Source organism: Staurois parvus, unplaced genomic scaffold (assembly GCF_062004578.1).
Source record: "Staurois parvus isolate SC_StPar_1 unplaced genomic scaffold, SC_StPar_1.0 ptg000032l, whole genome shotgun sequence".
In the NCBI taxonomy this organism is placed as follows: Eukaryota; Metazoa; Chordata; class Amphibia; order Anura; family Ranidae; genus Staurois; species Staurois parvus.
In genome coordinates, this window is record NW_028317828.1 from 617,937 (window position 1) to 644,561 (window position 26,625).

At 48.8% G+C, this 26,625-nt stretch overlaps 1 protein-coding gene across 2 annotated transcripts in view; it reads right to left on the minus strand.

Moving 5' to 3' along the window:
• Positions 1-26,625, minus strand: part of LOC149470725 (leukocyte antigen CD37-like) — a 391,182-nt gene that overhangs the window by 174,702 nt on the left and 189,855 nt on the right. For both annotated transcript variants that reach the window (XM_089660914.1, XM_089660920.1), the window contains exon 3: positions 4,560-4,632. In XM_089660914.1, the coding sequence (XP_089517040.1) occupies positions 4,560-4,632 (73 nt within the window). The remainder of the gene's footprint in view (positions 1-4,559; positions 4,633-26,625) is intronic.

Below are 26,625 nucleotides of genomic sequence, written 5' to 3' on the forward strand. Positions count from 1 at the left end.
GATGTGCGAACTTGGCGCTATATTTCAAATTTCAGTGTTTTTGGTTTGATTATATTATTGAATTAAATTTTTTATTATTTTTATATTATTTTTATGATTATTTATTAAATTATAATTTATGATTTTGTGTTTCAAATTTTATCATACCCGGGATGTTTACTAGACTCTTGTTCGTACAGATTTCAGTGAGTTATTCCTAAATATTACAGGCCTACAATTAAAAAAATACATATTTCCATGCAAAAAAATGGTACCGCTTTCAGCACCAAAAATCTGAAATAATCATACCGCCAGGGAGGTTAAAGGGGAATCCCCATTTATACCGAATACGAGCCAATGAAAGGATCGACGTGATCTCCCGCATTTTCCGGCGTTTCTCCAGCGTAGCTTGGGAGACATCTGGGAAAATTTGTAGATTTGAGTCATACAAGGTTATCACAGGGGTATTGCGGGCTGCTCTAAGGATGTCTTCTTTAATCAGGAAGTCTTTCATGCACAGAATAATGTCCTGAGGGGTTTATCGCCAGGGGGCTTAGGACGCAGAGCTCTATGTACCCAGTTGCACGTAAAGGCCTTGGGGTCTTTGTCCGGAAGAAGGGACTTGAACAACTTAGTAATAGCCTGGGAGAGATCCGTCACTGTTTCAGGGACCCCATGGATGCAGAGGTTATTTCTGCAGTTACATTTATCGAATCGTACCTGTGCTTGTAACTACGTAACGGCGGTCTGTAGAATATCATGATCCCTGGATAGCTCACCATAGGCTAAACTGAGTTCATCATGCTTTGCTTCTAAGCGATCTGTTCTAGTTCCCAGCGTGGCAATTTCTTGAGAAAGGACGTTTGTACTTTTATGCAACTCCGACTGAAATTTAGCAGCCAATTTAGTATACATAGATTCCAAACTGGCCTCCAAGTTCCCCTTTGTAAGCTGCTGTGTGTACTCACTGTTCTGTGCAGGCAAATGAATGGCTGTGTCCTGTGCAAGCTGGGATGAGGATGCTCCTACGGCTCCATCTTGTGCCATGCTGCAGAGCTCCTGTGTCCTGAGCAGATACTGTAGGTTGTGAGGGATTTTTGTGCTGTCCCTCTGGCTTTTTTCCTCCCCGACGGCATGCAGGAAGATCTCCTAGGGATGGTCATCTCTTTTTCTAATAAGTCCTTTAGTCTATAAAACAATGACACCATTTTGTCCTCCCTTGCTTGAGCTTTAGGTGCTGTTAAATGGTTAGCCCCTGGACTTTGGTCCTTGTTAGTGACCATCTGTTGTTCAAAAGCTTCTATGCTGCTGGTAAATTCTATAGCCAATGAGAATCACCTTAATTGAATTTCTTTAACCACTAGCCTACAGGGCACTTATACCCCCTTCCTGCCCAGGCCAATTTTCAGCTTTCAGTGCTGTTGCAATTTGAATTATAATTGCAGAGTCAGGCAACACTGTACCCATATGAAATTTTTATCATTTTTTTGGGACAGATAGAGCTTTATTTTGGTGCTATTTAATCACCTCTGGGTTTTTTATTTTTTCTTAAACAAACCAAAAACCACTGAAAATGTAAAAAAAAAAAGTTTTTTCTTAGTTTTTGTTTTAAAATTTTGTAAAGAAGTGATTTTGCTCCTTCACTGATGTGCGCTAATGAGGCTGCAGTGATGGGCACTGATAGGTGGCACTGATGGGCATTGACAGGCATTACTGATAGGCACTGAAAGGCAGAACTCATATATGGCACTGATAGGTGGCACTGACTGGCACTGATAGGCAGCACTGACTGGCACTGTTAGGTGGCACTGACTGGCACTGTTAGGTGGCACTGATAGGCAGCACTGACTTGCACTGATAGGTGGCACTGACTGGCATTGATAGGTGGCACTGACTGGCACTGATGGGTGACACTGAAAGGCAGCTTAGGTGGGCACTGATATGTGGCATTGATGTGGCACTGATGGGCACTGAAATGTGGCACTGATGGGCACTGGCAGGTGGCATGGATGAGCACTGAGAGCTGGCACTGATGGACACTGACAGGTGGCGCTTCTGGGGTTACACAGATCATCAGGGCACACTGATTATCAGTGCTCTGATGATCTGTGTACATGTCCCCTCCGAGGAATGCTGATTACCAGCTCTCCTCTCCTCATGAGCTGTCAGCGTGACAGCTCGTGGGGAGAGAAATGCAGATATCCGGCATTTCCCTGTTTACATGTGATCAGCTGTGATTGGACACAGTTGATCACATGACCGAGCCGACATCTTTGGCTCTTTCCGTGGATCGGTGGTCCGCTGTGTACGAGGGAAACAGCGCACCGCCGATTGCCGCTCTGCACGCTAGTTAGAATGGGAGGACGTCATATGATGTCCTCCCAGAACAAGAGAACCACCTTGCGTCCGTCATATTACTATATGGCGGGCGGGAGTTGGTTAATTGATATCACCATCTTCACACTCTAGTATAATCCGTACACTGACCAATCTATTTTTCTGCTGGAGTCCACAATGCAGAAACCTGACCGACAATACAAAACAAAATTCTCTTGCGCATAAGTCTTGGTTCAGTGTATAAGCAAGTAATCACACATGGTCTTCCTGCCCTCAAGGATTGGGGATGTCCCATAGTCACTACAGCAAGAAGGGGAAGAAAGAGGGCGGAACAACCTAGTGCATTATCTTAAGGATCTTTATTGTAAAATACGTTACTACTCACACACATAAAAGAGGATCACAGTTCAAGCTTTATGGTAAAATAGTCTGCCTTATTAAAGTAGGCCACTTGTTGCATGCCTGAGCAAAGCTAGAATGGGATGCAGAGACCGGTAAATTGTTAAAGGCACCCCCACGCTTCAGCACCCATGCACATTTTTCACCTGCCTCAAATGGCATGGTGCCGCATTCACCATGCAATTCTGTGCAGAGCACTTATAAAAAATGGCCTGGGACTTCTTTCCCTGCATGTCTCATGGGTACAGCAGCCCATTCAAACGAATGCAATCCAAATGTACATGTCCATATGTAAACCTATACTTAAAATAAAATGTATACTATTCAAGATACATATAAACAGTGTAAAGTATGTGTTAATTCTTGTACGTGCTGTGGGGCTATGTTTTATAGTCCAATAAACAAGGTGACCCTGTCTTACTTGTTCATGTCATTGATTCCTATATAGGGTCCAGTCTTTGCCTATTACGGTGAGCATACCCCAAAAAAAAGAGGGTTTGGGTTCCATAGTGGTGGACCATGGCCCTGAACCTGTATAGCATGTGTAGGGCAAAGATGTCGCAGTGAGATTCAAAGAAGGATCCAGTGCCTGAAGCTACATTACAAGCTGCCCCCACTGCTTTGTTGCATTAGAATGCATTGAAGTGTTGATGGAAGAATCCAAAGTAAAATAATAAAATAGGTAAACTAAGAGCTAGTTGACGCAATTCATGGACACAAGGGGATTGATCAGCCATGAAAGTGGCATAGCTGCATGGGTCGCAATAGCAACCAACCCCTGCAAAGCATTACACCCATCCCATGATACTGTAGGGCATTCCACAAGACCCATGACACTGCAGATCATTCCACCCTTCCCATGATGTTTCAGAGCATTCCACCCATCCCATGATACACTGCAGAGCATTTCACCCATCCCCTGACACACTGCAGAGCATTCCACCTAGCCCATGAAACACTGCAGAGCATTTCACCCAGTGGCAGAACTACCAGGGTTGCAGAGGTCATACTTGCGAACAGGCCCTGCTGTTCCAGTCCCTGCTTGGGGCCCCAAGATGGCAGGAGTGGGCCCACTGCAGAACATGTGAAAGGGCCCTATGACGGGAGTAAAGGGCCCCATGTTCAAGGCCTTCAGGCTCAGGGGGAAGGGTCTCGAGGCCAGTGGGTCGGGGGGAGGAGGGGCCTTCATGGTTTCTCGCATTAAAGGTATGACACTACAAACTGCAGCCACAATATGCGAGTTCATCATTACAAGGTAATGAAAACAAACAAACGACTACACGAAGGCCCCTTTCCCACTGATGCCTGTCAGTTTTTCAGGCTGACCTGATCGGACCATCCATAGACCTCTGTGGACCTGCCAACATCCGATCCTGTACTCCAAAAACAGATGGATGGGAATCCGTTCCCCATCCATCCAGCGGAACTGATCGGATCTGATGACAGTCAGGTGGAAACAGACAGGTGGAAACCTGTCATCCGCTTGACCTGTCAACTGCTTAGGCTCGTCTGAAAGGGACCTAATGCCTAGCTAAACAAAAATAAGTTGAAGGTGTGCAATGATTTGAAATAAATGTTTGTTATCAGATGATAATGTTTTACTATAGCTGATACCCTAGGATAGGATTAATAAGAGAGAGGATGTATTTAACAAGAGGTAATAAATCAGCCAAATGCATATAAAGCTGACATTTACTTGGCTGTGTCTAATATGTTGCACAATTTGAGGGACAATTTGTTCCATATTGCTTAGGTCTGTCAAATATTTTTTCTAACCTCTAGTAGATGTAAATTAAAAAAAAATGTCATGTAAGCAATATATAAAAAAAAATTAGCTCACTCACCTATGAAAGAAGCAAAGCTGTTCCTGTCAAATAAAATCCACAGACCAAAACATAACAGCAATCCACCAAGGATCTATAAGGAAAAAGAAACATCAGCTTCAGATGTACATTGTTTAAAGAAAATCTTCGCTGAAAAAAATATCATGGCTGCAGTTGCTGAATCATTCTTGTGAACAGGTGTCTGACTGTTGTGGTGATCCAACTGCTTTAACACTGAATGAGAGTATAAGGTGAAGAGTCGGCAACTCGTTCTCCCAATAAAAGTACTTTTTTGTGCAAGTTACAGCAGCTTACGCATTTCAGTAAAGAAAGGGCCAGGGCTATAAATAAGGTTTTTATTACCAAAACGTCTACTGTAAGCTGCTCTAACTTGCACACTGTACCCTTTAAAGTAAAAAGTATAAAGTATAAATATTTATATTTATACTTTAAAGTATAAAGTACTTTTATCAGGAAAAAAAGTTGCTGGCTCTTCACTTATTCGAAGCTTCTCTAATTGTATACTACTTCTGGGTAAGTAAATTAAAAATATCATTGCTTAATCATAGACAAGCAGCTAACTATGCACATCTACACGGGAAATACTTTATCCAAAAGTATTTGAATTTTGTGCAGCCAGTTTCATAATCCAAAAGTCTTGGTAGGTCTGTTGAGTGGTGCTGGATATAAAAGGAAAAAAAACAGGATTTTTTGTTACTCACCGTAAAATGGCCTGCAAACCCTTGTATCCAAAACTAGCATTGAAAAATGTGAACATAGAAACCTAATAAAAGTGTGCACTGAGGACCAGGTAGATGCCCTGCAAACCCAAGACACAGACGCCTGATGTCAGAACACCCAAGAGTCACCAATCATTCTGGAGGGATGCACCGTGACAAGGGAGGGCAGAGCCTGAACCACAAATGGTAGAAAACCTAACAATCAGCTGGCAGATCATAATGGCAGAGAAGGCCACCAGGGTTTTCCAGGGCTGTCCATGGTCTCCAAAAAAGGGAATTCTGCCTTTGGAAGGAAGCCAAAGCAGACAGGTATACCAAACAGCCCAGAGTTCATGAGTGCAGCACAACCTCAGGGTACATAGGTCGTGGATACAGGTTAGGCCGGGCAATGTCGCCAACCTGAGGGAAAGCCGCCATCACTTTTGCAGGGGAGGAGGGATATGGACAGAGAACCCCCTTATCCCAGTGTAAGACCAATGAGGAAAAAAATGACAGGATAAGGTCGTCAGCTCCGACGCTCACCACGTGGAAGAGAAGTCAACCAAAATCCAACTTCTTGAACTAGCATAAGCAGGGGAATAGGCTGAATACTCTCAAAAGAGGCTACTGGTGGACCAAAAGAACCAAGTTCAGGTCCCACGGTGGCAAAAAAAAAAAAGGCACCAAATGGTGAACGCTGTCTTTTGTGTACCCCTGTCAGGGGAAAAGACGAGGAAGTCCGGGCAGATGCGCCAATGCTCAATATGGCCAAGTCAATTCGCGCAAGGAAGTGCGCATGCGCATAGGCAGGCGGCATGTAATCGCGCATTTCTGTGCACGAAAACGCACCGGCACACGCAGGGTGCACTAATTGCTGACACTCAGTGGCCTTTATAAGGACTGCAGCTCTGCTCAGTGATTGCTGGATTATCTTCAGCCCCTCCCATTCCTGTGTTCCTGAGTTTAGTGCTGATCACCCATTACTGACCCACTTGATCCTGACCTTGTTCCTGTCTGCTGCTCTGTGTATGACCCAGGCTTGCTCCTGACCTTGCTCCTGTCTGCTGCTCTGTGTATGACCCCGGTTGATCCTGACCTTGCTCCTGTCCTCTGCTCAGTGTATGACCCTGGCTTGATCCTGACGTTGCTCCTGTCTGTTGTTCCATATTAACCCTGGCTCTGGCTACTTACTACTCTACTTATCCTCCGGGATCCACGTGCTCTCTGGAGAAATTCCTCCTGCAACCGGAGCACCCACGGGGTCCATCTCATCAAGCATCTTCAAGCAGCAACACCACTGGCTTCTTCGGGCACTGCACCTCCTGTTTCCACTTCCAGCGGTGCACTGCCCTTAGCCATAAGGGGAGCCCTCTCTCTATTGCAGCCTCCAGTCAGGTACATGACAACCCCTCTTCAGGCTCTTTTGTGAGTCCACTCACCACGCTGTCACTTTCTTTGAACTTGTTGACAAAATTACAACTATCGACCTCCTGTAAGTCTCTATACTCATACCATAAAATACATAGACCTTTGTTGGACTTTGAGTATATTTGCCTTCTATCAGAGATACCCCATCACACATGAACTAAAGTATATAAATTAATTCTGACCCACAGTATTAGTACACCTCCAATTTATACTAAAATCTGGTCTAGGGATCTGGGGTTTGAGATTTCCTCTGGAGACTGGCAGAAGGCATTTATTTTCACTCATAAATCCTCAATTTTTAATTACATACAGTACAAGAAAAGAACTTTAAACTACTCTCCAAATGGTATTGTGATCTGGTTTCTATCAACCGTATTTTCCCTTCATCTTCAGACATCTGCTGGCGCTGTTACAGAGAGAAAGGAAAGTACCTGCACATCTGATGGGAATGAGGCCTCATTTGCCCATTCTGGTCTACGATTTTCCAAAAATATACTGATAACTATGATGAGTCTCTCACTCCATCTCTCCATATTGCTTTATTTTCCATTTTACAATGAAATCTCAAAAAACGAGCTTTTTAAGATTTTTTCTTTCGTCAGCATGTCAAATCATCTCCAGGTTCTACTAGCCCCCCCTTATCCCAATGGGTGGATATATTAAATTACACTGTGTTGATTCAAGAAATGCAGGCCGGTGAGTGACACTCTGCCATTCCTCTCATGTATGGTAATACCACATGCGTGAGACCTTTTCATAGCGTAACCACATAGAGGGGCCCAAAATTCAAGGAACACCTTCAGGTGTTGTAGGGGGCACTACGCATCTAATTTCCTGACTGCCTATCTCATTTTTGGAGGCCCTGGAGCACCAGGGCAGTGCAAACACACTACATTTTGGAAAGCAAACACCTCAAAGTATTTTTTAAGAGACATGGTGAGTCCTTTGAAGACTTAATTTTTATTTTAATTTCTGCATTTTCCAAAAACTTGTGATAAAAAATGAATTCTACACATTCTTACACAAAATTGTCAATTTAAGATATTTCTTATACACAGCATAAGCATACTTAGAATTACACCCCAGAACATATTCTTCTACTCCTCCTGAGTATGGCGATACCACACATTTGATTTTTTTACAGTCTGGGCTGAATATATACTGGACATTGTATCTTGTGTGTCCCTCAAATCAACAAATTGTATAGAAACCAATGTACTGTAATGGTTGCCTCTATACGAGTGGTCAGGGAATATAACTTAGTGCAACATCCCCTATAGCAGTCCCAGTTCCTATAAGCCAAGCAAGCCTAGCCAACTGGTAAATGGTTACCCCAAGAAATGTCATGTTCACTGACCAGAAAATACAGGAGGCTGAAGAAAGGAAGAACAAAGGAGTTCCTGTGACTCCAGGAGTGCAGTTGCCTGCGGGGGATGGCTGGGACTGGTGTTCCACAGGAACATAGTCAGATGTGCAGATGGGCCAGTTCAGGCCGCAGGCGGTGACATGGTCAGCAAGCAGGCAAAGGATTGGTAAAGGCAACAGACAGAAATGTGGTCAATAAACAGACCAGGGTCATTACAGGTGGCAGGCAGGAGCAACACTGGTGTTGCTGTGATCAAGAACATTGTTGCTGGCTGCATTGGTCTGGTTCCACAGGGGACTAGTATGGCCGCAATCAGGGACACTAATGCTGACTTCTACTTGTCAGGGGACATTGGAACTGACGTGGCAATAATCAGGGACACCGTTGCTGGCTTAGGCCCCTTACACACGGACTGGATCCATTTTTTCACAGCAGGGGATTCGTCCGCCAATCCCCTGCTGAGCTGCTGGATGACAGCTCCATGCTCGCTCCACCTATGTAGAGTGGACACAGACACAGCCCATGCTCTTCTATGGGTAGCTGGATATAAAGGGACCAGTTCCCCCTTCTGTTTGTTTTTGCTGGATCGGATTTGAGGTAGGAGGTTTTAAACAGACACAAGTCTGTTTGCATCCAGCTACCCATAGAGGAAAATAGAGGGTCCGTCTGAAAAACAGACAGGTAGCCATAGCCAGACCACACGTGTGAAAGGGGTGTGACACTGTAACTGGTGTGGCGGTGACCAGGGACAATATGACTGGTGTGGCGGTGATTAGGGACACTGTGGGTGGAAGGTGGTGACTTGGGACAATATATGGTGTGGCGGTGATTAGGAACACTGACTGGCAGCACTGTTCTGAGGTGGTCTTTTTTTAAAACAATCTACTGAGCTGGACAGAACCAACTATTGAGGGAGTGTATTCCACATTTTCACAGCTCTTACCATGAAAAAGCCTTTCCGTATTTGGAGATTAAAACTTTTTTCCTGCAGATGTGAAGAGTGACCCCTGGTCCTCTGTGTTGACCTTAAACTGAAAAACTCTACATCAAGTTCACTATATGGACCACCTATGTATTTATACATATTGATCATATTCCCCCTTAATCTCCTCTTCTCAAGAGAGAATACATTTAGTTCCTCTATGCTTTCCTCATAGCTGAGCTCCTCCACACCTCTTATTGGTTTGATTGCCCTTCTCTGCGCTTTCTCCAATTATCCAATGCTCTTTTTGTGAACTGGTGCACAAAACTGAACAGCATATTTTAGATGAGGCATTACTAATGGATTATCCATGGGCAAGATGATATTTCTCTCTCTGTATTTCATATCTTTATTTGGAAAATTTGCTCTCTTAAAGGTAAGTGTTTCTATCTTTCCAGTATGTGTTTATTGTTTACAGCTAACAATTAGAGATGAGCGAATCGAAGTAGGCGAAGTGGAATTCGAGTCGAATATTGGAAAATTTTCGATTCGGGCCGAATCCGAAAAATAGCCTACTTCGGACGCGCGAATCGAAATTTTTCCTAAAATGGCGGCGGACATGTGCGGCGACGGAGCGAGGATGTCTGGGAAGGCGCGCAGACAAGGCGCGCTGACCCATAATGCATTCCTTAATGACATGTGATCGCATTAGCCAATCAGCAGCCAGGCAGCCAGCACTGTGTAATGGTCGAGCTATAAATAGCGGCCATTTTAGAATTCTTCATTTGCCTCCAGTCATTCAAGAGAGGCAGACCGCTCTGTATTAGGGACAGAGTTAGGGCCACAGAAACGTTACTTGGGGACAGAGAAACGTTACTTAGGGACAGAGAAGCATTACTCAGGGACACAGAATTGTTAATGAGGGCCACAGAATCGTTACTTAGGGCCAAAGAAACGCTAGTTAGGGCCACAGAATTGTTACTCAGGGACAGACAGAATTGTTACTGAGTGCCAGAGAATTGTTACTTAGGGCCACAGAAACGTTAGTTAGGGCCACAGAATTGTTACTAAGGAACAGACACAGAATTGTTACTGAGGGCCACAGAACTGTTACTTAGGGCCACAGAAACGTTATTAGGGCCACAGAATTGTTACTCAGGGACAGACAGAATTGTTACTGAGTGCCAGAGAATTGTTACTTAGGGCCACAGAAACGTTAGTTAGGGCCACAGAATTGTTACTCAGGGACAGACACAGAATTGTTACTGAGGGCCACATAACTGTTACTTAGGGCCACAGAAACGTTATTAGGGCCACAGAATTGTTACTCAGGGACAGACAGAATTGTTACTGAGTGCCAGAGAATTGTTACTTAGGGCCACAGAAACGTTAGTTAGGGCCACAGAATTGTTACTCAGGGACAGACACAGAATTGTTACTGAGGGCCACAGAACTGTTACTGAGGGCCACAGAAACGTTAGTTAGGGCCACAGAATTGTTACTCAGGGACAGACACAGAATTGTTACTGAGGGCCACAGAACTGTTACTTAGGGCCACAGAAACGTTAGTTAGGGCCACAGAATTGTTACTCAGGGACAGACACAGAATTGTTACTGAGGGCCAAAGAATTGTTACTTAGGGCCACAGAATTGTTACTCAGGGACAGACAGAATTGTTACTGAGTGCCAGAGAATTGTTACTTAGGGCCACAGAAACGTTACTCAGGGACACAGAATTGTTACTGAGGGCCACAGAACTGTTACTTAGGGCCACAGAAACGTTAGTTAGGGCCACAGAATTGTTACTCAGGGACAGACACAGAATTGTTACTGAGGGCCACAGAATTGTTACTTAGGGCCACAGAAACGTTACTCAGGGACACAGAATTGTTACTGAGGGCCACAGAACCGTTACTTAGGGCCACAGAATTGTTACTCAGGGACAGACACAGAATTGTTACTCAGGGACACAGAATTGTTACTGAGAGCCACAGAACCGTTACTTAGGGCCACAGAAACGTTACTCAGGGACACAGAATTGTTACTGAGGGCCACATAACCGTTACTTAGGGCCACAGAATTGTTACTCAGGGACAGACACAGAATTGTTACTGAGGGACACAGAATTGTTACTGAGGGCCACAACCGTTACTTAGGGCCACAGAATTGTTACTCAGGGACACAGAATTGTTACTGAGGGCCACAGAACCGTTACTTAGGGCCACAGAATTGTTACTCAGGGACAGACACAGAATTGTTACTGAGGGACACAGAAACGTTAATCAGGGCCACAGAATTGTTACTGAGGGCCACAGAACCGTTACTTAGGGCCACAGAATTGTTACTCAGGGACACAGAATTGTTACTGAGGGCCACAGAAACGTTAATCAGGGACACAGAATTGTTACTGAGGGCCACAGAACCATTACTTAGGGCCACATAAAAGTTAATCAGGGACACAGACTTGTTACTGAGGGCCACAGAACCGTTACTTAGGGCCACAGAATTGTTACTCAGGGACAGACACAGAATTGTTACTGAGGGACACAGAATTGTTACTGAGGGCCACAGAACCGTTACTTAGGGCCACAGAAACGTTAATCAGGGACACAGAATTGTTACTGAGGGCCACAGAACCGTTACTTAGGGCCACATAAACGTTAATCAGGGACACAGAATTGTTACTGAGGGCCACAGAACCGTTACTTAGGGCCACAGAATTGTTACTCACGGACAGACACAGAATTGTTTCTTGAGGGACACAGAATTGTTACTGAGGGCCACAGAACCGTTACTTAGGGCCACAGAAACGTTAATCAGGGACACAGAATTGTTACTGAGGGCCACAGAACCGTTACTTAGGGCCACGTAAACGTTAATCAGGGACAGACACAGAATTGTTACTGAGGGACACAGAATTGTTACTGAGGGACACAGAATTGTTACTGAGGGCCACAGAACCGTTACTTAGGGCCACAGAATTGTTACTTAGGGACACAGAATTGTTACTGAGGGCCACAACCGTTACTTAGGGCCACAGAATTGTTACTCAGGGACACAGAATTGTTACTGAGGGCCACAGAACCGTTACTTAGGGCAACAGAATTGTTACTCAGGGACACAGAATTGTTACTGAGGGCCACAGAACCGCTACTTAGGGCCATAGAATTGTTACTCAGGGACAGACACAGAATTGTTACTGAGGGACACAGAATTGTTACTGAGGGCCACAGAAACGTTAATCAGGGACACAGAATTGTTACTGAGGGCCACAGAACCGTTACTTAGGGCCACATAAAAGTTAATCAGGGACACAGAATTGTTACTGAGGGCCACAGAACCGTTACTTAGGGCCACAGAATTGTTACTCAGGGACAGACACAGAATTGTTACTGAGGGACACAGAATTGTTACTGAGGGCCACAGAACCGTTACTTAGGGCCACAGAACCGTTACTTAGGGCCACAGAAACGTTAATCAGGGACACAGAATTGTTACTGAGGGCCACAGAACCGTTACTTAGGGCCACATAAACGTTAATCAGGGACACAGAATTGTTACTGAGGGCCACAGAACCGTTACTTAGGGCCACAGAATTGTTACTCACGGACAGACACAGAATTGTTTCTTGAGGGACACAGAATTGTTACTGAGGGCCACAGAACCGTTACTTAGGGCCACAGAAACGTTAATCAGGGACACAGAATTGTTACTGAGGGCCACAGAACCGTTACTTAGGGCCACGTAAACGTTAATCAGGGACAGACACAGAATTGTTACTGAGGGACACAGAATTGTTACTGAGGGAAACAGAATTGTTACTGAGGGCCACAGAACCGTTACTTAGGGCCACAGAATTGTTACTCAGGGACACAGAATTGTTACTGAGGGCCACAGAACTGTTACTTAGGGCCACAGAATTGTTACTCAGGGACACAGAATTGTTACTGAGGGCCACAGAACTGTTACTTAGGGCCACAGAAAGGTTACTCAGGGACACAGAATTGTTACTGAGGGCCACAGAACTGTTACTTAGGGCCACAGAATTGTTACTCGGACAGACACAGAATTGTTACTCAGGGACACAGAATTGTTACTGAGGGCCACAGAACCGTTACTTAGGGCCACATAAACGTTAATCAGGGACACAGAATTGTTACTGAGGGCCACAGAACCGTTACTTAGGGCCACATAATTGTTACTCAGGGACAGACACAGAATTGTTACTGAGGGACACAGAATTGTTACTGAGGGCCACAGAACCGTTACTTAGGGCCACAGAATTGTTACTCAGGGACAGACACAGAATTGTTACTCAGGGACACAGAATTGTTACTCAGGGACACAGAATCGTTGAATTAAAGAGTATGTCAGACAACATGCAGAGGAGTGGCAGAGGAGGCAATGTTTTAGGAGCGAGCAGACGTGGCAGCAGAGGAAGGGGTCGAGGCAGCACTATTCACAGCCAGAGGCCAGTGCTCCCGGTGTCATCCAGCGGTCGTGTCTCCACCGACAACCCTGCCGTCGTCGATTGGTTGGCTCGGTCGTCTTCCTCTTCCCAGGTCACCTCTGACACCTACAGCCAACGGTCGGTGGGTACGTCAGACACAACCGTTAGTTGGCATGGCCCGGGACCAAGCCCACTGAAATCATGTATCCTCTACCTGCCCCTGTCCTTTGGTGTTCCCTCACCAAGCGAAGTATCGCATGCTGTGGGCTCAGCCCCACTGTACAGTGAGGAAGAGCTAACAGAGGGCGGTCAGGAACGGGGGGAGACATCCGCCTTTTCAGCAGCCAGGCGAAGAAGTAGTGGCGAGGAGAGTGGCTCGGTAGCCGGTCTAGAGACAGGTCTGTCTCCTGACCCACACGCAGCCGAGGGGGCTAGTAGTGAGGCGGAGACCCTACTTGATGATGAGGAGGTTGATCGCACTTGGCAGCCTCGTCGTCATCAGGCAATTTCTTCCGCATCATCAGGAGAAGAGGGTGGCAGCTTGGCAGCGAGCAAAAAAGTCGGTGGGTTGCCCAGGAGACAGCAGCAGGGTCGCAGCAGTGTCAGTGGAGCCAAACGGCCACGGAGTAGAGCACCAGCTCCACTGCAGCCTACCACCACGGCCAGTAGTGGTGCCGGTGTGCACGGAGGAAGCAGCAGTCAGCCAGTGAGGAGTATCGGGGGCAAAGTTTCCTACTCGGCGGTGTGGCAATTTTTTGTCAAGCCGCCCGAGGAAGTAAACGTAGCCGTATGTCGACTATGTGGCCAGAAAGTCAAGCGTGGCCAGGGGGCCCATGTTGGGACTACAGCGTTGCGGCAGCATATGCAGCGTCGCCATTTGGTGGCCTGGGAAAACCGTGATAAAGATACGGCGGTTCTGCCCGCCCCAGCCCCCGCTCCATCACCCGCTCCGTTACTTGCTCCGTCACCTAACGTCAATCGCCCTCCATCAGCCAGTCAAGGCTCCAACACCTCTGCTGAGGGGAGTTGTCGCTCGTTGGCATCTTCCGCTCGTTCAGATGCTCCTTCTCCTGCTACTCCTCTTCACGGATTCCGTCAGCAGTCTTTCTTGGAATCCGTTTCCAAGAGACAACAGTTTGCGAGCACGCACCCGACGGTGCAAAAGCTGAACGTCCTCCTGTCCAAGTTGCTGGTGCTGCAGTCCCTCCCTTTCCAAGTGGTGGACTCAGCACCTTTCCGAGAAATGATGGCTTGTGCCGCGCCGCGGTGGAGAGTGCCAAGCCGTCATTTCTTCGCCAAAAAGGCAGTGCCAGCCCTGCATTCACATGTAGAAGAGATGGTGGGCCAGTCTTTGAGCATGTCGGTCTCTGCCAAAGTGCACGGCAGCACCGACGTGTGGAGCTGTAACTACGGTCAGGGACAGTACATGTCATTTACGGCCCACTGGGTGAACGTGGTGCCGTCACAGCCGCACCAGCAACTTGGACAGGTCACGCCGCTTTTGCCTCCACGTTTGCACGTCCTTGGTCCGGCAAAGATGTCCGCCTCTACCACCTCTTCTTCCGCCGTGTCCTCAGCCGCCACCCCCGTGCCAAGTCCCATTACCCGACCGGCATATCACATGTGCAGGGCGCAACGGTGTCACGCTGTGCTGCACCTGGTATGCCTTGGCGAACGTAGTCACACAGGGGAGGAACTTCTCAGTGTAATGAACAGAGAAATCGACAGATGGCTGTATCCGCGCAAACTCAAAATCGGAACCATGTTGACCGACAACGGAAAGAACATGTTGTCTGCTCTGCGTCAAGGAAGGTTGTGCCATGCGCCATGCATGGCTCACGTGTTCAATCTGGTTGTCAAGCGGTTCCTAAAATCCACCATCCCACTGCAAGACATCCTTAAAATGTCACGTAAACTTTGCATGCATTTCAGCCATTCCTACACCGCAAAGCACACCCTCCTTGAGCTGCAGCGGCAGAACGGAATTGCACAGCATCGCCTGATCTGCGACGTTGCAACAAGGTGGAATTCAACCCTACACATGTTAGACCGCCTTTACGAACAGCGAAAGGCCATCACCGATTTCCTGATGTTACAAGCGGATAAAGGTACTCCCCTGTGTAACTTTGATGTCAGCCATTGGCAGCTCATGCGTGACACCTGCCGCTTGCTCAGGCCCTTTGAGGAGGCCACGCTATTCGTGAGTCGGCAGGACTATGGGATGAACGACGTCATTCCTCTGTTGCACGTCCTGGAACAAATGCTGTTAACAATGGCTGGTCAGGGTGCGGTAGACGTGGCGCACAGATCTCAACGCCACATGACCCCTGTGGGGGCAGGACAGGAAGAAGAGGAGGAGGTAGAGGAGGACATTTGTGCTCAGGAATTATTGAGTGAAATGGGTGGTTTTTCCACTCAGCGGACAGGAGTGGAGGAGCAGGAGCATCTGGTAGAGGAGGAGGAGGAGGAGACAGAGGACCCAGACGCACCGTGGCAGTATGCTGTGGAGATGGAGGCAGGGAGTCCCTCGCATTCCTTGGCACAAATGGCCCATAGCATGCTCGGTTGCTTGCGTAGAGACAGCCGAATAATAACCATCAGACAGAGGGATGACTTTTGGCTGTCCACCTTGTTGGACCCTCGCTACCGTTCAAAAATGGTGGCCTTTTTCACACCTGCTGAGAGGGAGGCCAAAATAACGTACTATAAAAACCACCTATGTAGTCAGTTGGTCTCTGCCTTTGTGCGCCAACGTCCATCCTCAGACACTGTGGGCCCTGTGCGCTCGCGTTCCGCTGCCATGGCAGCAGGGGAGGGGTGGGGTGGTAGGAGCAGTGGCAGCTCCACCAGCAGCGGCTGCCTCAGTCTGCAGTCGATGATGAGTAGCTTTCTTCACCAGCGCAGTGAGGAAACTACTAACCAGCCGCAGCAGCAGCAGCAGCAGCATCAGGTGGACCTGGAGCAGGACCTCAAACAACAGGCTTGGGCCTACTTGGACAGCACCCTGCCAACCGAGGTAGACAATCCCCTTGACTACTGGGCAACGAAACTTGACCTTTGGCCCCAACTAGCTGAATTTGCCCTTGAAAGGCTGTCATGCCCGGCCAGTAGCGTGGCATCGGAGCGCGTGTTTAGTGCGGCAGGAGGTATTGTAACTCCGCGGAGGACACGACTGTCCACCCAAAGTGTGGAGAGACTCACGTTTGTGAAAATGAATCAGGCGTGGATTAGTCTGGATTTCAAACCACCAGTTCCTGACACAACTGACTAAATCCGCCATGAATCATGCCTCAAACATGTGCCACTTTCAGGTCTCCTCACACACTGCTGGTGTGTTCCATTTTTTGTCATAGGGTGCTGGCAGATTACGGGCCTCCCATAGCTGCTGCCAGGCCCCTAATCTGCCATGGGCCCCTATATACCGCCTCCTCATGCTGCTGCCAAGTCCAGAGTCTGTCATGGGTCCCTGTACGGCCTCCCATTGCTGCTGTCTCCATCGCCACACTCTGCCATGTGCCACTTTCAGGTCTCCTCACACTGCTGGTGTGTTGAATTTTTTGACATAGGGTGCTGGCAGATTACGGGCCTCCTATAGCTGCTGCCAGGCCCCTAATCTGCCATAGGCCTCTATATACCGCCTCCTCATGCTGCTGCCAAGTCCAGAGTCTGTCATGGGTCCCTGTACGGCCTCCCATTGCTGCTGTCTCCATCGCCACACTCTGCCATGTGCCACTTTCAGGTCTCCTCACACACTGCTGGTGTGTTGAATTTTTTGACATAGGGTGCTGGCAGATTACGGGCCTCCTATAGCTGCTGCCAGGCCCCTAATCTGCCATAGGCCTCTATATACCGCCTCCTCATGCTGCTGCCAAGTCCAGAGTCTGTCATGGGTCCCTGTACGGCCTCCCATTGCTGCTGTCTCCATCGCCACACTCTGCCATGTGCCACTTTCAGGTCTCCTCACACTGCTGGTGTGTTGAATTTTTTGACATAGGGTGCTGGCAGATTACGGGCCTCCTATAGCTGCTGCCAGGCCCCTAATCTGCCATAGGCCCCTATATACCGCCTCCTCATGCTGCTGCCAGGTCCAGGGTCTGTCATGGGTCCCTGTACGGCCTCCCATTGCTGCTGTCTCCATCGCCACACTCTGCCATGTGCCACTTTCAGGTCTCCTCACACACTGCTGGTGTGTTGAATTTTTTGACATAGGGTGCTGGCAGATTACGGGCCTCCTATAGCTGCTGCCAGGCCCCTAATCTGCCATGGGCCTCTATATACCGCCTCCTCATGCTGCTGCCAAGTCCAGAGTCTGTCATGGGTCCCTGTACGGCCTCCCATTGCTGCTGTCTCCATCGCCACACTCTGCCATGTGCCACTTTCAGGTCTCCTCACACACTGCTGGTGTGTTGAATTTTTTGACATAGGGTGCTGGCAGATTACGGGCCTCCCATAGCTGCTGCCAGGCCCCTAATCTGCCATGGGCCCCTATATACCGCCTCCTCATGCTGCTGCCAAGTCCAGAGTCTGTCATGGGTCCCTGTACGGCCTCCCATTGCTGCTGTCTCCATCGCCACACTCTGCCATGTGCCACTTTCAGGTCTCCTCACACTGCTGGTGTGTTGAATTTTTTGACATAGGGTGCTGGCAGATTACGGGCCTCCTATAGCTGCTGCCAGGCCCCTAATCTGCCATAGGCCCCTATATACCGCCTCCTCATGCTGCTGCCAGGTCCAGAGTCTCTCATGGGTCCCTGTACGGCCTCCCATTGCTGCTGTCTCCATCGCCACACTCTGCCATGTGCCACTTTCAGGTCTCCTCACACACTGCTGGTGTGTTGAATTTTTTGACATAGGGTGCTGGCAGATTACGGGCCTCCCATAGCTGCTGCCAGGCCCCTAATCTGCCATGGGCCCCTATATACCGCCTCCTCATGCTGCTGCCAAGTCCAGAGTCTGTCATGGGTCCCTGTACGGCCTCCCATTGCTGCTGTCTCCATCGCCACACTCTGCCATGTGCCACTTTCAGGTCTCCTCACACACTGCTGGTGTGTTGAATTTTTTGACATAGGGTGCTGGCAGATTACGGGCCTCCTATAGCTGCTGCCAGGCCCCTAATCTGCCATAGGCCCCTATATACCGCCTCCTCATGCTGCTGCCAGGTCCAGAGTCTCTCATGGGTCCCTGTACGGCCTCCTATTGCTGCTGTCTCCATCGCCACACTCTGCCATGTGCCACTTTCAGGTCTCCTCACACACTGCTGGTGTGTTGAATTTTTTGACATAGGGTGCTGGCAGATTACGGGCCTCCTATAGCTGCTGCCAGGCCCCTAATCTGCCATAGGCCCCTATATACCGCCTCCTCATGCTGCTGCCAGGTCCAGAGTCTCTCATGGGTCCCTGTACGGCCTCCCATTGCTGCTGTCTCCATCGCCACACTCTGCCATGTGCCACTTTCAGGTCTCCTCACACACTGCTGGTGTGTTGAATTTTTTGACATAGGGTGCTGGCAGATTACGGGCCTCCCATAGCTGCTGCCAGGCCCCTAATCTGCCATGGGCCCCTATATACCGCCTCCTCATGCTGCTGCCAAGTCCAGAGTCTGTCATGGGTCCCTGTACGGCCTCCCATTGCTGCTGTCTCCATCGCCACACTCTGCCATGTGCCACTTTCAGGTCTCCTCACACTGCTGGTGTGTTGAATTTTTTGACATAGGGTGCTGGCAGATTACGGGCCTCCTATAGCTGCTGCCAGGCCCCTAATCTGCCATAGGCCCCTATATACCGCCTCCTCATGCTGCTGCCAAGTCCAGAGTCTGTCATGGGTCCCTGTACGGCCTCCCATTGCTGCTGTCTCCATCGCCACACTCTGCCATGTGCCACTTTCAGGTTTCCTCACACACTGCTGGTGTGTTGAATTTTTTGACATAGGGTGCTGGAAGATTACGGGCCTCCTATAGCTGCTGCCAGGCCCCTAATCTGCCATGGGCCCCTATATACCGCCTCCTCATGTGCCACTTTCAGGTCTCCTCACACTGCTGGTGTGTTGAATTTTTTGACATAGGGTGCTGGCAGATTACGGGCCTCCTATAGCTGCTGCCAGGCCCCTAATCTGCCATAGGCCCCTATATACCGCCTCCTCATGCTGCTGCCAAGTCCAGAGTCTGTCATGGGTCCCTGTACGGCCTCCCATTGCTGCTGTCTCCATCGCCACACTCTGCCATGTGCCACTTTCAGGTCTCCTCACACTGCTGGTGTGTTGAATTTTTTGACATAGGGTGCTGGCAGATTACGGGCCTCCTATAGCTGCTGCCAGGCCCCTAATCTGCCATAGGCCCCTATATACCGCCTCCTCATGCTGCTGCCAGGTCCAGAGTCTGTCATGGGTCCCTGTACGGCCTCCCATTGCTGCTGTCTCCATCGCCACACTCTGCCATGTGCCACTTTCAGGTCTCCTCACACACTGCTGGTGTGTTGAATTTTTTGACATAGGGTGCTGGCAGATTACGGGCCTCCTATAGCTGCTGCCAGGCCCCTAATCTGCCATGGGCCTCTATATACCGCCTCCTCATGCTGCTGCCAAGTCCAGAGTCTGTCATGGGTCCCTGTACGGCCTCCCATTGCTGCTGTCTCCATCGCCACACTCTGCCATGTGCCACTTTCAGGTCTCCTCACACACTGCTGGTGTGTTGAATTTTTTGACATAGGGTGCTGGCAGATTACGGGCCTCCCATAGCTGCTGCCAGGCCCCTAATCTGCCATGGGCCCCTATATACCGCCTCCTCATGCTGCTGCCAAGTCCAGAGTCTGTCATGGGTCCCTGTACGGCCTCCCATTGCTGCTGTCTCCATCGCCACACTCTGCCATGTGCCACTTTCAGGTCTCCTCACACTGCTGGTGTGTTGAATTTTTTGACATAGGGTGCTGGCAGATTACGGGCCTCCTATAGCTGCTGCCAGGCCCCTAATCTGCCATAGGCCCCTATATACCGCCTCCTCATGCTGCTGCCAGGTCCAGAGTCTCTCATGGGTCCCTGTACGGCCTCCCATTGCTGCTGTCTCCATCGCCACACTCTGCCATGTGCCACTTTCAGGTCTCCACACACACTGCTGGTGTGTTGAATTTTTTGACATAGGGTGCTGGCAGATTACGGGCCTCCCATAGCTGCTGCCAGGCCCCTAATCTGCCATGGGCCCCTATATACCGCCTCCTCATGTTGCTGCCAAGTCCAGAGTCTGTCATGGGTCCCTGTACGGCCTCCCATTGCTGCTGTCTCCATCGCCACACTCTGCCATGTGCCACTTTCAGGTCTCCTCACACTGCTGGTGTGTTGAATTTTTTGACATAGGGTGCTGGAAGATTACGGGCCTCCTATAGCTGCTGCCAGGCCCCTAATCTGCCATAGGCCTCTATATACCGCCTCCTCATGCTGCTGCCAAGTCCAGAGTCTGTCATGGGTCCCTGTACGGCCTCCCATTGCTGCTATCTCCATCGCCACACTCTGCCATGTGCCACTTTCAGGTCTCCTCACACTGCTGGTGTGTTGAATTTTTTGACATAGGGTGCTGGCAGATTACGGGCCTCCCATAGCTGCTGCCAGGCCCCTAATCTGCCATGGGCCCCTATACCGCCTCCTCATGCTGCTGCCAGGTCCAGAGTCTCTCATGGGTCCCTGTACGGCCTCCCATTGCTGCTGTCTCCATCGCCACACTCTGCCATGTGCCACTTTCAGGTCTCCTCACACTGCTGGTGGGTTCCATTTTTTGTCATAGGGTGCTGGCAGATTACGGGCCTCCCATAGCTGCTGCCAGGCCCCTAATCTGCCATGGGCCCCCGTACCGACTCCTCATGCTGCTGCCAGGCCCGTAATCTGTCATGGGCCCCTGTTGTCGTTTGTTGGCATATTCCGCTCGTTCAGATGCTCCTTCTCCTGCTACTCCTCTTCACGGATTCCGTCAGCAGTCTTTCTTGGAATCCGTTTCCAAGAGACAACAGTTTGCGAGCACGCACCCGACGGTGCAGAAGCTGAACGTCCTCCTGTCCAAGTTGCTGCTGCCAGGCTCGTAATCTGTCATGCGCCCCTGTACCGCCTCCTCATGCTGCTGCCAGGTCCAGAGTGTGTCATGGGCCCCCGTACCGACTCCTCATGCTGCTGCCAGGCCCGTAATCTGTCATGGGCCCCTGTACCGCCTCCCCATGCTGCTGCCAGGTCCAGAGTGTGTCATGGGTCCCTGTACGGCCTCCCATTGCTGCTGCCAGGCCCGTAATCTGTCATGGGCCCCTGTACCGCCTCCTCATGCTGCTGCCAGGTCCAGAGTGTGTCATGGGTCCCTGTACGGCCTCCCATTGCTGCTGTCTCTATCGCCACACTCTGCCATGTGCCACTTTCAGGTCTCCTCACACTGCTGGTGGTTTCCATTTTTGTCATAGGGTGCTGTATGGCCTCCCATTGCTGCTGCCTCCACCGCCACACTGTGGCTCCACACTCTGGTTTTGGCCCCGTGACTGCCCAAATGAGTGAAGTGTGCGGTGATTCTAAGATCGACGGCACTCATCTGCATGTCATACTGACTGACAGTATTATTTCTCTTCCCCAGCAGACTCCAAGGGCATTTAAATTAAAGGTACAGTGTTCTGCACTAATATTAAGTCTCTCTGAAGCCTAGAAACACCCTTTTTTAAGTTAAATTCACAGCGAATATATTCGACTTGAATCAAAATTTTTCCACGAATTCGCCGAATCAGTCGAATCGAATTTTTGAATACTTCGCTCATCTCTACTAACAATAAATGAAATCATGTTATGGTCGCTGCTACTCAGATGTTTTTATATGAACATTAGTAATAAGCTCTGCATGGTTGGAGATTATCAGGTCCAGCAGAGCATCATTCCTAGTCGGGGCTTTTGTGAATTGTACAATAAAATTGTCTTGTAATAGGTTTATACATTTTTGCCCTTTAACTGTTCTTGCAGTGCTATTACTCCAGTCAGTTTCAGGGTAGTTAAAATCATCCATTAGCACTGTGTCATCGTAACCCTTTCTTTCTGTGCAAGGAGCTGAGTCTCCACCTCCTCATTAACACTGGGTGGCCTATAACCAGGGGCGTATTTGCCGCGAGGCAAACAAGGCATTTGCCTAGGGCGGCACTTTTCAGGGAAGCGAGACTTCCATGGGAAAGGGACAGGGCTGCCATGGCTGAGGGTACAGCAAGGAGGGTCACCCGGGCCAAGGGACTGGCTGCAGAGGAGAGCGGAGTGGTGGACGGATCAGCGGTGAGCGCTCGGAGTGCGTGAGGGGCGGGGATGTGCAGGAAGGTGCCAGCGAAAGAGGAAGCAGAAGAGGGCGAGTCAGGGTGGAGGAGCCTGCCCGCTCTTTTGCCACCGGAGATCCTGGGGGAGAAAGGACACAGGCAGCCGTCCTCGAGTGATGCTGACACCATCTGGAGGAGCCTCTGCTGGACAGGTAAGTGCTTGGAGGACTGGTGCTTCCCCACTCCTGTCTCACTGTCCCCCAATACACTGCCCTCCACCTGTTCCACTTACCCCCTCCTGTCCCCCACATTGTCCCACTACCCCCCATCTGTCCCCACTGCCCCCACCTGTCCCTCTGCGCTCCTCCTGTCCAGGTGCCCATCACCTGTCCCTCTGCACTCCTCCTGTCCAACTGCCCCTCACCTATCTCTCTGCGCTCCTCCTGTCCCTCTGTGCTCCTTCACCTGTCCCACTGCGCTCCTCCTGTCCCACTGCCCCTCACCTGTCTCACTGCGCTCCTCCTGTACCACTGCCCCTCACCTGACCCACTGCGCTTCTCCTGTCCTGCTGCCCCGATCCTGTCCCATGCCCCCCCGTCACGCTGCCCCCATCTGTTCTTCTACGCTCCTCCTGTCCCACTGCCCCTCACCTGTCCCTCTGTGCTCCTCCTGTTCCACTGCCCCTCAACTGTCCCTCTGTGCTCCTCCTGTCTCACTGCCCCTCACCTGTCCCTTTGCGCTCCTCCTGTCCCGCTGCCCCGATACACCAATTATGGGGCACTATTCCTCCCACTAAAACCAATGATGGGGCATTATTCCTCCTACTGACTCTAATGATGGGGCACTTCCTCCCACTGATACCAATGATGGGGCACTATTCCTTCCACTGATACCAATGATGGGACACTATTCCTTCCAATGACACCAATGATGGGGCACTTCTTCCCACTGACACCAAAGATGGGGCACTATTCCTCACACTGAAACCAATGATGGAGCACTATTCCTGCTACTGACACTAATGATGGGGCACTATTCCTCCCCCTGACACTAATGATGGGGCATGATTCCTCCCACTGACACTAATGATGGGGCACTTCCTCCCACTGATACCAATGATGGGGCACTATTCCTCCCCCTGACACCAATGATGGGGCACAAATCCTCCCATTGACACCAATGATGGGGCACGATTCTTCCCACTGACACTAATGATGGAGTACTATTCCCCCTACTGATACCAAGATGGAGCGGTATTCCTCACACACTGACACTAATGATGGGGCACCATCATTGGTGTCAGTGTGAGGAATAGTGCCCCATCATTGGTGTCAGTGGAATGAATAGTGCCCCATCATTGGTGTCAGTGGGATGAATAGTGCCCCATCATTGGTGTCAGTGGGAGGAATAGTGCCCCAACGTTGTCAGTGGGTGGAGCTCTAATAGGAAGAGGTGGGGCCTAAAGAGGAAGGGGTGGAGTTTGAAGATGAAAGGGTGGGACACATTTAGATGCGGGGGGGGGGGGTGCCCGATTTTAGTCTTACCTAGGTCAACACAAAACACACCACTGCCTATAACAACCTCCAATTATTAACTTTGCAGTATGCACACCCATATGCAGTTCCACCCATAATGTTTCAGCCTCATCACCACCTTTTCCTTTTTACCCTATCTCTCCAAAAGAGAGTATACACAGGAATATGAATAGCCAAGTAATGTGAAGAATGAAGACAAGATTCAGCAATACCAATTAATTCATAGTTCTTTTTGTGCCCCAAAGTTTCCAGCTCACCTATTTTTGTTAGGCATACTTCAGGCATTGTTAAACAAACACTTTAATACATTGTCACATTTTGCACGAGTATTTTGCCATTTTTTTTATTTTAGTACAAATATTACCATTTCCACTGGTTGTTTGTAACATGGGAACATTTGTATCACCTGCCATAGCCCTCCCCCCGTCTTTTCCCATTCCACCCACCAATAGGGACTGACCCCTGTCTGACCTGTTTGTGCCATTATAATCTAATTCACTCTCCTCAATCCTAGTTTAAATACTCCTCCTTGTATATGCCTTTCTGCACTTCCCTCATCACCCCTAATAGATGGACTGCTCTCCCAGCTGTTAGGAGTAGCAGTGACTCCAGGGCTGCCACCTCCTGAGTTTGCAACCCCCTACATCTTCACCCAACTTGGCAAATCTGTTTGGGTGATCAAACCCAGGGCAGGCATTCCTTTTCTGTGAGCCTCTATCACTCCCTCTGACTACAGTAACCTTCCTACCTGACAATCCTGACTTACCTCTCCACATCAACCTCATTAACTACCTGCTCAGTGAGCAGAAGACTCCTTTCAAGGTTGACAGTTCTGCCCAGTGTTGCAACCTGCTCCTCCAGATCTTTAATGTGAGCTTCCAGAAGGGCAACCCACTCACATCTGTCACAGCTGTTGCTCCATTGTTGTATACTGTACATGTAACACACTGTGCACTGGGCAAAAACTCAAACCTCACTAGCACTCATTATCCCAGTTACAATATTAATTTACTAACCGGATATTTCAGATGTTACTTATAGATTAGAAGACTCCTGTTATAAATTCCTGTTTTAAACTCAGTTTTTTAACTCCACTTAGTCAAATTTCCCACTTTGTCAAAGTTCAAGAAAGCAAAATGTGGGCAAGCTCCAAGTGAGTTCTACAGAAACATATATACTGTCTGTAGCACCTGTGAACAATTAACTACACCCCCTTAATTAGGAAACTGAATGAAAGAGATAAAAAGGCTGTTTAACAGCTTCCCACCCAGCCAATGTAAGCCAATGTAAATAAACAGGTGGACAAAAACATAAGTGGTGCACAAAAACATCTGCCACTGTGTATTAGTGTCCTATCAACATCTGTCACTGTGTACCAGTGTCCTATCAACATCTGTCACAGCGTATTGTGTCCCATGAACATCTGTCAGTGTACCAGTGTTTCATCAACATCTGTCAGTGTGCCAGTGTCTCATCAACATCTGTCAGTGTGCCAGTATCCCATCAACATCTGCAATAGTGTCCCATTGCAACATCAACGTCTGTCAGTGTCCTGCCGCCTGCCTCTCTGGGATCTCCAGCCCACTAGAGATCCTGGAACAGAAGCAGCAGTTCTGCTGGCTTACCATAGAGGCCATGGAAGACAGGAAGGTGTCCGATGACCTGTATGGTCTATGAAACTGGAAATGATGAGTGCTGTAGTCACTTCTGGTTTCCCCATATGTAAACAGTGCCATTTTTAAATAGAAAAAGCAACTGAACACACTGATCTTGGTGTGAACAGATGCATTCAGGGCAGAGGAGACATTTGGGGTTTAATAGACCCCAGATCTCTCCATAAAGAGTGCCTGTCACTGCGTATTGCTGTCACAAGTGATGTTTACATTTCCTTGTGACAGCAATAATAGAAACAGTGTAAAAATCTAAAAATAAATATAAATTTAAAAGTGCCCCCGTGCTCGTGTTGGTCCCACGCGCATATGTAAATGGTTATCGCACCATACATGTGAGGTATTGTTGCGAATGTCAGAACAAGAGCAATGATTCCAACAGCAGACCTCCTCTGTAACTCTAAACTGGTAACCTGCAAAGCATCGCCTATGAAGATTTTTAAATATCATAGTTCGACGCCATTCCACAAGCGTGTGCAATTTTAAAGCTTGACATGATTGGTATCTATTTACTCGGCACAACACCATATTTTATTTTTTTTTTCAGTGGGTATTATATTGTGTTTGTGTGCAATAAAATTCATTGAAGTGTATTTTCTCCCGAAATATTGTGTTAAAAAAGCTGCACAAATACCGTGTGACATACAACCCACCATTTTATTCTCTAGGGCCTCTGATAATATATATATATAATGTTTGGGGGATCTAAGTAATTTTTTTAGCAAAAGTACTGATTTTTACTTACTGAATA